Source organism: Petaurus breviceps, unplaced genomic scaffold, assembly GCF_028583685.1.
Source record: "Petaurus breviceps papuanus isolate PSGF00001 unplaced genomic scaffold, PetGlider_PUasm1.0 90792, whole genome shotgun sequence".
Classification (NCBI taxonomy): domain Eukaryota; kingdom Metazoa; phylum Chordata; class Mammalia; order Diprotodontia; family Petauridae; genus Petaurus; species Petaurus breviceps.
The window spans coordinates 10113606-10125984 of NW_027187347.1; the positions used below are offsets into that span (position 1 = coordinate 10113606).

General features: G+C 37.7%; 1 protein-coding gene across 1 annotated transcript in view; it reads left to right on the top strand.

The window, feature by feature from the left end:
• Positions 1-12379, top strand: part of ATP6V1A (ATPase H+ transporting V1 subunit A) — a 54510-nt gene that overhangs the window by 14521 nt on the left and 27610 nt on the right. The window contains exon 2 of the mRNA XM_069069892.1: positions 11517-11611. Within this exon, the coding sequence (XP_068925993.1) occupies positions 11530-11611 (82 nt within the window). The 5' untranslated portion in view covers positions 11517-11529. The remainder of the gene's footprint in view (positions 1-11516; positions 11612-12379) is intronic.

The following is a 12379-nucleotide window of genomic DNA, read 5'->3' on the forward strand; positions in this document are numbered from 1 at the left end:
GGTTTGACCCCCTCCATTTTGGCCTTGGGCCAGTTCACCCCTTCTTTGGAAACTTTTTTCTCCTCGTTATGTGACTGACACCTTTTTTATGACCTGCTCCACAGGTCATCCCTGAAAACATGCTATATAGTCCACTCTGAGCCACCATTGATACAACCCTGATTCCTCAGAGATTGTGGTGTTCTAAGACTCATAGCAATATGACATCACTTCAGAAATACTTGCATTTTAAAAGATAGATTTTTTTTCTGGTAGATTCATTAAAATCACTGCACAGTTTCACAAATGCAGTCCAGCCTACTCTCTTTGATTATTCAGGAAAACAACTAAGTGTATGAAAAATGCCAATAGGCAGTCAAGAACAGACTATGAAGAGTAGTTGGATGATAAGTCCTTTGAGTTCAAATTTCATTATGTACATTTGGAACTGTGTGCCATAAAGTGTCAGCCTAAAACTCAGGCCCCCCCCCCCCCCCAGGGCCTGAATTAAAGCCCTCTTTTGACCCATACTGCTAATAGAGCCCTGGGCAAATCACTTTAAGCTCTCATTGCTCCAGATGGCTAGATAGTCTGAGGGCTCTAAGTTACAGAGTCTGGTATTGGTAAAGGAAGTTTCCTCATCTAGAAATTCACTTTGCCCGTGAAGTCACAGGTCCAGCTCCCCATCTTTATCCTATATTTAGGACAGGCAATAAAAGTAGAGTTGTGTAAATGGTTAATATCAGTAGAAAGTTAAAATATAATCTCTGCATAGCATTTCAATTAAGGGTAAATGTCAGCATTGCTATAAATCAGCTTTTGAGATAATTAAAAATCCCCTAAATAAACAATGTCAGTATATACTGTCAGAATTTATTAAAATGTTAGTCTCCTGCGAGTAGGGATTGTTTGTTACGTTTTTTAAAATGTGTGTCTAGCCCCTGGTGTGATTCCTGGCACATATTAGGAATTTAATAAATAATTGTTGAATCCAGTTACTTATAGAAAATAGCCTTTACATGAGCCAGGTAGCATAATCCCATAACTTAACACATTAGTTGTTCAATAAATGTTTGTCATAGTGATGAAAGACTTTACAAAACTTTTTTGAACCCAATTCTACCAAGAGGGTGGGGCTAGGGGGCTAGTATGGTAAAAAAAAAAAAAAAATCCAAATAGCCTACAAATTAAGGAGCACTGGCTATAGTTTAGTGAGTGCAGCCTGATCCAGATTAACATGTATTTGCTAAATGTTTAAACAAAATAAATAAAATTCAGTATGATGTAGATAATGTTATTTTGTGGCTTTCTAAGTCGGCATACCTGGATTTTAACACCATTGTCTTAAACTGTTTGGGAAGTGCCTGGACTGCCTTTAGTTTATTGTCTCAAGCTAGGGATCAAAGGCCTAAGAGGTGTTTATGGTTACTCCTCTCTCTTCCCACCTTGGTATTCTATATATGAAATGATAATACTAGTGAAATATTCAGGTTACATAGGAGACCGTTAATAAAATTTTAATACACAAAGATTTTAGTGAGGGATTAGAACCTTATCAATATATTTATATATAAATCTATGTATATATTCTACAGCAAACAATAGTCATTTCTACTCCTCAGGTTGAAGGACAGCACTTACAGTTACAGAATTCTGAAAAACAAAGTTAGAACCTTAAACACATAAGAAGGGAAGTCATAGAGACCACAAGTCAGACAGGCACTACAAAATGAAATACATCGAGCAGTCTTATCAGGCCCTATAACCCACTGGACCCTAGGTCTTCTGACTCAGGGTTCAATTTGAATTTCTCTATACCCAGTTTTTAATTGTTGAGTGATGCTTGGCAATGACCTTTCTAACTTAAACTTTCCCTAAGACACATCCTTCTGCTTCTTTACCTCCCAAGAATTTTAAATATCTAGAAAGCATTTTGAGCTATTTGTGATAAATTGTCATTATTGTTCTTTTATTTTCTATACTTGTATTCCCCTCAGGTAATTTTTCTGATATGCAACTTTAACTGAAATGTCTATATTTTATATTTTAAATCACTAAACATATATATATGGAGGGAGAATGAGTATGCCCTTAAAACACTCATATATTCCTCTAGACTAAACGCTTGTAAGTTATTGGAAAAGGAAGTTAAGAGTTTGGAAATTTACCATTTGAATGACTTGTAGTTTCTGTACCTAGTCATGAGGTCTTAATGATACATCCTGTTTTTCTTCAACTGCTGCCTTAATAGGATCACAGATTTACCAGAAGAAGCTGACTTTAGAGGTCTTCTGGTCTAGAGGCCTCAAACTCAAGGTCCACAAAATTCCCAAGTGCTGCCTGAACCAGAGTAAAATATAATCGAGAAATGTTTAACAAAATAAAGGAGAATAAAATATATAATACAACCTAGATAATGTTAATTTATGGTTTTATGAGTTAATATGCAGCCTTTAGGGATCGTTTTCTGTTTGTTTGGCATTGTCTTAGTATCATTTTATTTGTAAGGAAACTGGCTCAAGTGTTCATTGTCACCTCAGCAGTGGCTAGCAGAGCCAACATTTTAGCACAAGATCTCTAACTCTAAAACCAGTGCTCCTTTCTACTGTACCAGGTATAGCAGAGTAAGAATCAAATGATAAACTAGTTTTGAACATTTTCACCACATAAGTTTTACCAGGAAAATCTAGTTTTTGTCATTGACATTTAGTCAACACTTCTTTGTTGTGGGAGTCCTTCCTCCTCCATGAGAGTAAGGTGTAAATGACAAAATTATAACTAGGTTCACATAATCTCTAAAAACTTCTATAAATAATTTGGATCACTGCAAACCTCTGCAAAAAATTTCCTGCTGAATTTAATGTATTTCTGCATCAGTCTCTCTATATGTGTGCATGTGTGTGAAGAGCTATTTCCAGAAAGGATTCAGAGGCTGTCCTGAGACCCCACAGAATTAATCTAGATTCTTCTGGTTTTGCACTGTTAATTTAGGCAAAGTGTGACTAAAAATGTAAGGTGATTGTAGGTTCATCTGTTTTCTACTTCCATTTTTCCAGTTTCCACTTCCATTTAGTGTATTGTTTTTTATGGCTGCCAAGTGCTTTATATACATTACTGCATTTGTTTCCAGCAGCAGCCCTGTGAAATGGGTACTACTATCCCTGTTTTATAGGAGAAGAAACTGACTGATTCATAGCCAAGTAACTTGCTTTTATATATAATGGGTTAGAATTTGAATCCAGGCCTTTCCTTACTCTTTTACATACAGCGCAATTTCTGTTTTACTGTGCTGCTTATGGTATTTTGAATGGTCAGAAACCACACATAAATTATAAAGGGAATCAGAGGAATTTGTTGGTGCCATCCCTTGAGTTGTTATAGATAATAGTTTTACTCAGTGGGAGGATTCCTTTTGCTTTAGTACAATTTGTTGAATAGTCAGTTTGAGGCATTCTCCTTGTTAATGTTGTCTTTGGTTTTATATGACCATTACTTACTATGCCCTTGCTAATCCCCAACTCTGGATCATTTTTGGCATTTAAAGCCCTTCTTAGTCTGGCTCTATCCTGTTTTTCTATGCTTCACTCTCCCTCACAGACTCTAGTCATTCCAGATTAGCTTCCTTTGCTTTATTTAATACTGGCATTCCTGAGTGCCCTTAGAGCCTCTGGTTCCCTCAAGTACTAGCTCCTAAAAGAGGCCTTTCCTGATAGCTTCAAATTGTTAGTGTGCTCTCTCTCTCTCTCTCTCTCTCTCTCTCTCTCTCTCTCTCTCTCTCTCTCTCTCTCTCTCTCTCTCTCTCTCCTTCCTCCTCCCTCTCTCTCTAACACACACACTTTACATTTATTTTGTCTGTTTTGTATTTATGTCTCTGTGTATGTTGTATTCTGCATCTCACCCCCAACACAATATCTATCTGTTCCTTATGGAACTGAGCTCCTGGTTTGGCTTTTTTTTTTACATTTTATATCTCAGGTCCCTTATATAGTGAGTGTCTGGCACATACTGTGTACTTAACAAATACTTGTTGAATTTAATTGAATTTAGAAACCACAAAACTGTTCTGATTGGTCATCACAGATGGCCCCATCTGGGCCCTCTAATTAAGCTCACTCCAGTGGTTAGTTGGGGTTTTTTATGTGTTTGTTTTTCTGTCCCCTTCCCACCCCCCAAAAAAGAAACCTAAATTTTATTCCATGCAACTTCTGAGGCCAAAGGGGAAAAAAGTCAAACCCCTCTTCCAGTTTAGGTAGTAAGTGAGGGAGGTCAGATTTGAGCCCCATCCTCCAATGCCAGCTCTAATATTCTTTCTGCAGGATTGTGCTTCTTCTTCACCTTTTGTTTCTCCTAGGGCCAATGTCCTGACTTCATCCTTGTCTCCTGTCAGTAACTCATCTTTCTGCAAGATTTCATTCATTCTGAAATACATCTGGTCCATACCCACCCCACCCCACCACTGTCCTGGGGTCCTCCCCCTCCCTCTGATTGGAAACTTCCAGAGAGCTCCTCCCAGATCCTACATTTAATCTGGGCACACCGGGCACGGTCTCAGCATTTCCCACCAGGCTGGAGGTCTTCATTGTCGCCCCCCCCCCCAGCTTCTTTTTCTGTGTGGGAAGTATCCCCAGCACTTAGCACAGTAGCTGGAACATGGTAGACAGTGTTTATTGACTGACTTGCAGTCTCTTCAAACTCTTAAGGAAAAGGTTCTTTTAAAGTAGATGTTAATTCTAAATATGCCAAGTTATTTAAACTACTTTATAGGATTAAGGATGTTGTGGGTGAATAGATGACCTATGTTAGGGACATTTATATCAAACTTTTATTATTTTAATAAATGAAATTTGTTTGAGCTTTGAAGTTAACAAAGCAGCTTGCATACTGTATTATCATTTTTGCTCTTCACTACAACCTTGTGAAATTAGTAATAGAAGGAGTTATCTTCATTTCAGATACGAGAGAAGCAGCCTGAAAAGGTAAATTATGTTCTGGTAAGCAGATCAGTGGTGTCTTTATCCTTTGGTGATTTAAGTCCGATGTGATCTTTCCATCATACCGTGCCAGTATCTTTTTGTCCTACAGGCCACATCATCTGAGAATTTGCCCATGAGGGAAGGTGTATCTAGAAAGGATCTGTTCCAGGAATCAAATTGCAAACCAACAAAACTCCCAAACTAGATTAAAATGTAATTTGGAAATGTCTTAACCAAATAAATGGATACAATATAACATAGATAATGTTAATTTGTGGTTTTCTGAGTCACTATGTGACTGCAGGACCTTTCTATTTAATTTTACACCACTAAGTTAGGGCCTATATATAGTGCTTCCATATTCTGGAGCAGACCTGGCAAAATGGAAATAAAGTGAGCCTCTGACTCTGTGATTTGTCATTTCAGAGTTTTATTGGGTTTTGTGGGGATGAGACTGATGACTCACTCATTGGATCAGGTGATGCTCAGTGCTGTAAGGCTGAAATTCCCCTTCTGCAGCAGGCTTTTAAAATCTCTTTCCAAATGGGAGAATAACAATTATTTGTGACTAGGTGGAATCCAGGTTGATTTGTTGTTGGGTTTTGTTTGTTTAAGACCGAATTAATTTTTTTTTCTCCTAAACAAGGCAGGAATCATTTCTTTTGTGATTACAAGTTGGCTTTTCTATCACTGCAGTTATGTGTCACACTCACTGCATTTTGCTTCGTTAGAGCAAAGGTTTTAAAGATGCAGCATTTTTTTTTTAGATTGAAAGCCTCTAGTACTTGTACATTAAGTAGAAGTTATTAAATACCATACATATATAAGTGCCTACTGTGTGCCAGGCACTGTGTTGTTAAATGATGTAGTGTCTGAGACCACTTTTGCTGCTAGTACCTTTCTCTGTTCCCCCTCTAGAACAAAAGTACCTGGTATTTATTTTGTTTATACTTGTTATATAAATGTTATCTTCCTTTATCCTCCTTATCCTCTCTTCCCCCAAAAAATCCCTCCTGGAGGACAAATTCCCTCCTTCCCCTTTGGCACATAATATGCACTCACTAAATACTTAACAATACTGAATTGTTGATTCAGAGTAGATTTGAGTGAGGTATTTCAAAATCGTTCCTATATAATATAATTTCTATATAATTTCTTATGGAACTTAACACACTACGGTGTTTCGTCCCCTGTAGATTTTACAGTGTTGTTGACTACTTTGAAGCCTTGTTATTGGTGCTTTGGCAACACACGAATCCTGAATTTAATTTTGCTATTTTCTTTTGTGATGTCACCATCTGACTTACCAGAACAGCCCCAATGATTTGGGCTTGGTTGTTTGTTTTTTTGAGGTCCCATGTTGTCATGGAGTGGGTTGAACCCTGAAATTAATGAAACCTTTTCATACATAAATTTCAAGATTGCCTTGTGAATTGTTGCATCTAAACCATCACAACCTGAACCATTCAGAAAAGAAGCAAAGCAAATTGTTTGAATGTAATAGTTTTCCTTTCCCTTCCCCTTGATTGAGGGCTTTATGTGGAATTACCATGAGACTAGCATTTTATTTCTTGAAGTAAGGATACAACTATATAGCAAAGGGAAAGGAAATAGACTTGTTTCTTTATCATTATCTCTATCTCACTCTTCTCCACCCCAACTCCATTATTGGATTTAGAGAAGGAAATAAGGCTACAAATCTGATGGCTACTAAAAAAAAAAGAAAAAAAACACTTGAGCTCTAAGACTGTGATCAATTTTGTGAAGGTGCTATGTGATCTTGAAAAATGTGTATTTTTAAGATTCTTCCTAAATAGTTCCTCATGTATGTCTTGCTATCATCACTTTAAACTTGCTATCTAAAACCAAACATCATCTTTACCTCCCTAAACGAGTTCTTTCTCTGAATTAAAACCATGTTTCCTTTGGTCTCTTTTCCAACCCCCCAATTACCAAATCTATCCATACACTACCAGTCAATCAGCAAGCATTTATTAGAATCACACCGTGTGCTAGAAACATTTTGCTGGATATTTGGGGAGGCAAATACAGAAGTAAGACAGGCCCTACCATGAAGAAGCTTACATTCTGCTGGTAAGTACAGGGTATTGTAAGAGGGGTTATAATGGAATCTTGTTTTGCTCCCACAAAAGTTATTGGAAGATAATCAATAGCTGTGGGGAAGCTCTTGCTTATCTTACTTTACTAAAACCCTGGCCTTCTTGAAACAATGTCAGTGGCCAGAGGGAACTAGTGGAGGTGTGGTACACAACTCTGACCTTAAAAGAGGTGAGGTCCCTGGGTCTCAGGGTCTCATGGATCCTCACTACTCTGCCTCTGTAATCTACATATAATCTGCATATCTAGAGAATGTAGAATATATACAGGGAAAAAAGGTGAGGAGTATGAGGAATTTGAATATATATAGAGAGAGAGGGAATGTAGAAAGAGACAGAGAGAAAATAAGGAATTTAACTAACCCTAAGTCTTCCAGGAAGGACAGAACTTACAGACCCTTAGTCCTGCTTCTGTATGAGTATAGCTTGTCCCTAGTGAGCACCACACCTGCTTCCTTGTTGGAAGTGTAAGTAAACACCTTCCTCTGTATGCTCTGTTTCTTGAGTTCTTTCAGTGAGAAGGGTTACATCATGTGGATCTAACTAAGGGTCCTTAAAAAGAGGGAAACAGTGGGCAGTGGAAGCTGGTCGCAAGCTAACTCCCTGACCCTACCTGGAAGTCCTATGATCCCTACAACTGCATTAAGAGGCATCCTAAGGGCTCCCAAGGGAGCAGTGGACCTGGAAGCTTGTCCAGGATACCTCCCTGACCCTGCCTGGGAAGTCCTGTGATCCCCCAAAACATGTTTCTCACAGTGTCAGCAGACATATAGAAAACACATAAGGGGCGGCCAGGTTGGCTCAGTGAGTAGGAGCACTGGCCCCATTGTCGGGATGACCTGGGGATCGAATCTGGGCTCAGATACTCAGCACCACACCCAGAAATAACTGGCTGTGTAACCTGAGAGAGAAGGTAGAAAGTTTAGAAGGAGTTTTTTTTTTGTTGTTGTTGTTTTGGTTTTTTTTGTTTTTAAGATGTAGGCATGAGGGTAGACAATAAGAAAAGGAACCAAAAAAGAAGGTAGATCATATGTCCAAAAGGGCAAGTTCATCATTCAGATGTTAAAAAATGAGATTAGGGTTACAGCCAAAGGATTTGGTGTTGACAAGGAGACGTGGCACTGTGTCCTTTTGAGACCAGAGCTAAGGAGAGAATGAGGTATGAAGCATTTCTCCGGGGCATGCTAATAGGAGGGAAGAAAGCACATAATGGAACTAATCTAACATCGGTATTTGGAAAAGGATGGAACTGAGACAAGAGATTTAGGGAAGGGCTGAAGGACAGTTTAAAGCTGAAATGGCCAACTAAAAGATTTTGAAGGGAGAATTATGAGACTGAGCCCAGGAAGGGTGGAATGACTACTTAGTGCTGTAAGGACAGGAAGGAGGTTTATCAAGTGAGGCTGAGGACAGTTAGAAGGGCAGGAGATTGTGGCCAAGAGGAATTTTAGGGCTATGTATTGTGGGTGTGCAACATTGGTGGGTGTTAATGAGATCAGATACTATGACCATCCCTGTGTATAGATGAGATGGAGTGATTAACTCTTAGAAAAAAATAACAGATCAAAATAACTTTCAGTCACAAGGCGGGGGAGCAGTACAGCTGACACATGGACCTCACTCTCATCTGACCTGTTCCAAAGGAGTGAAGAATATAAAATGCACACTGTTAGATGCAGAGATACATTTTACATTAAACAGGGAAACAGCATAAGAAAAAGGAGAAGGGATAATGACAGACAAATAGATTAAAGAGGGAGTAGTTCCAAGCATAGCAAACTCCTAACTAAGAATGTTGAAACAAGTTTATAGCTCTTTTTCCAGTGGAAAGAATTGGAAACTGAGAGGATGCCCATCAATTGCAGAATGACTGAACAAGTTATGGAATAATAAATGTGATGGAATACTACCATGCTCTAAGAAATGATGAAGAGAATGATTTCAGAGAAACTTAGGAAAACTTGCATGAACTGAAGTGAGCAGACCCAGAAAAACAGTTTGTACAGTGACAACAATCATACAAACATCTGTGAAAATTTGTTTTTGCCTGACTATATATGTTTGTAACAGGAGTTGGTTCTTTTTTCCCCCCTCATTTAAAAAAAGATTTTTAACTTTAAAAAAAACTAACTTCAGTGGCACCCAGTTGCCTGCAAGATAAAGGCCATACACATTTTAGCCTTCTGGACCCAATGAAGTCTCATACCAGCCTACCTCTCCAGATTTCTTCTCTCTATATACTTCCCTCTAAATCTTCTACTCCTGCCTATTTACTTTGCCCCAAATGTTCCATGCTTTTCCTTGCTACTATGGTTCTGTTCATTCCTTTCTCCTAACCCATAATACCTTTCTTCTAGAATCAACATAGAGGTCATGCTGTCAAACTCACTAAAAAATGAAGAAACATCCTGCAGGTCCAACTCAGGTTTATCTCTTCCTTGAGTTCTCCTCAACAGTGCTAAACTGATCTCTCAACTCTTGTGAAGTTAAAATATTTATTGTCTGTACCGTTCATTTGGCATTTTGTCACATGTTTCTTTCTTGACCCAGAGAGCAATGTAGAGAGACAGATTTAGTAAGACTAATGTAAGGAAAATCCTCCAAATAATTAGACTTGTTTTGATAACAGTAAATTGTTCTTCACTGGAGAAATTTTTTTAGAGGCTTGGCAGTGCACCAGTGAATGTTAGACTGACCTCTGAGATGCCTTTAAATTGTGAGATTCTATGATTTTCCATCACACACAATTGTGTTTCACCCAAAGTAAACTGCTTAAAATTTTCCGAGTCTCTTCCTGCCTTCTCTGACCTCTCTGCCTTTGCCTATACTATACTAGTCACAGTTGTCATACCTGGAATAGATTCCTCTCAATTGGTTGAAATTTCTCTCTTTCAAAGCTTTACTACACTGATCACACTTCATCCATGAAGCTTTTCCTAAGCTCTAAAATCTCTGATTGTCTAAATCATGATTTTCTCACATGTAAAATGAAGAGGTTTTCCTAGGTCTCTAGCATTCTTTTTTGAGGCTAGAGACTGTGTGATGTATTTCAGGGTCAGTGACATTGGAGTATGGGAGCTGTACAAATAATAAGAGGTCAGTAGGCAAACAATAGTAAAATTTAACAAAGTATTTTTATTTTAGAGGCAGCCATGCTGCATTGAATAGAGTCAGGAACACTTGGTTCAAGTCCCACTTCTGACATAAGAGACTGGCTCTGTTTGACCCTGGACAATTCACTTAATTTCTCAATGCTGCATGCAACTGATTACATGGAAAATACTGACTTGCTTTGGTAAAGGGAGTTTCCTTACCCAGCAATTTCCTTATATCAGTGAAATCATAAATCACCCTCTATCCCTGTAGTATATATTTTAGACAAATTGCAGGTTAGGAGTTTTCACTTAGTACTTTACCTTGTTAAAAGAATGCTGTGATATCTATCACTAAAATTACTATTAACGTTAGATATGGTGTTATTGAAGTACATTTGATGACATAAAGAAGAATCCCACATAAAACAAAATATTCATAACAATACTTTGAAATAGAAAAAAAAAAAGTCGACAAAGTTAGGTGCTCATTAATTGAGGATTTCCTGAATAAATTTGTCATGTGCAATGGAGTATTTTTCATCATGAGTAATGGCTGTGAAAAAAATCAGAGAAACAAGGGGAGAATTCTATACAAAGAAAGCAGAAGTAAGACAACCATGGCTATAATGGTGTTAATTAAAACAAAAAACTGAAAGGTGGTGGAGCTCAGATTAATTGTAATAAGTAACCATGGCCCTAGAGAAGGGAGAATGAACTACACCTCCTTTTGATAGAGAAGTAGGGAACTATGGGTGTGGGGAGTTAGAATTGGTGTCTGTTTTGCTTATTTTTTCTTTTTACAAGGAAGTATCCTAGGTGGAGCAGTAGCATCAGATATAGAGCTTTTATTTATTGATACACACATTTATGTGTTATTTTATATTTTTTATTATTTGATTCTTACAACACCCCTGTGAGGTAGATGCTATTGCTATCCCTATTTTACATATGAAGAAACTGAGACTGAAAGAGGTTGGGACTACTATGTGACTGAGAAATTGTGGTGATGTAAACAAAAAAAAAAGCAACCCACACAAGTGTCGGTAATTAAAAACATTTGTGTCAGGAAATAAGCAGTTTTAACTTTTAAGAGCCCAACTTTGTCCTTAAATTTTAAAGAAAGTAATAACAGAGAAGGGGAATCTGAAGATAAATATTGCTTATAGGAAACATCAGTGTTCTTGTGAAAAAATTGAGTTTAAATCTTCAGTCTGTTCCATACCTCTCTGGTGGCCTTGGGCAAGTGACTTTACTACTATGAGCCTTAGTTTCCCCATCTGTGAAGTGAGGCATTTAACTGAGTGGTGTCTCAGAGCCTTTCAACTCTAAATCCTATTTGTTTTGCTGTATAGGTAAATTAACAAGATGGATTTCTCCCAACTACGCAAAATCCGTGATGAAGAGCAAGAAAGTATATTTGGCTATGTGTATGGAGTCTCAGGACCTGGTAAGTGCAGTTCCTTCATTTTATTGAGTTTGTTGTTATATAAATGCATGGGCCAAGTACTCACAGGTAGATATATTTGGCATCCTCTCTACCTATTGACATCCTGTCAGTCTTTCAGGAACAAGCATGTAGCCTTACTTTTGTCAGTCTTTCTTTGACCACCTTAGCCTTCAGTGATCTCTCCTTCCTCTGAACTTTTATGGCAGTAATTATGTACACGTGTGACCTTTTTCTGTGGTCTTGAACTGTTCTTTAAATCTCTTAGCTTATTTACTTATTTAACTATTTACTTATTTAAGTCCTGACTTCACAACAAAGTTGAAATTTCTTTGAGCATTGAAACCAAGGTTTAGGGTTTTTTTCCTCTCAAAATTTTACATGTAATAGATACTTAATAAAAATTAGAACCTTCAGAATTATTCAGCTGTTAAAATAAGGGTCACTTATCATAACAATTGGAATTAGGGCTTTGTGAGTTTGAGAAGTTTTGAAATAAAGAAATTTTAGTAGGTTTTCTTCTACCTACTTCATTTCCTCCAAGTGGTGACAAATGCCTCTCACGTTAATTATGTGGTAACTTACATCCAGTAGAGAAAGAGAAAGGAAGAAACCTATTCACAAGGCTTACATGGCCAGTCAAACAACAAGCATTTATTAGGCACTTCTGTATGTTAGGCAGTGTACTAAGTGCTAGGAACACAGATAATAAAGAATAAAGCAATCCATAGAAGATTTACCTTACAACTAGATGGAAACAGTAAGAGGGGT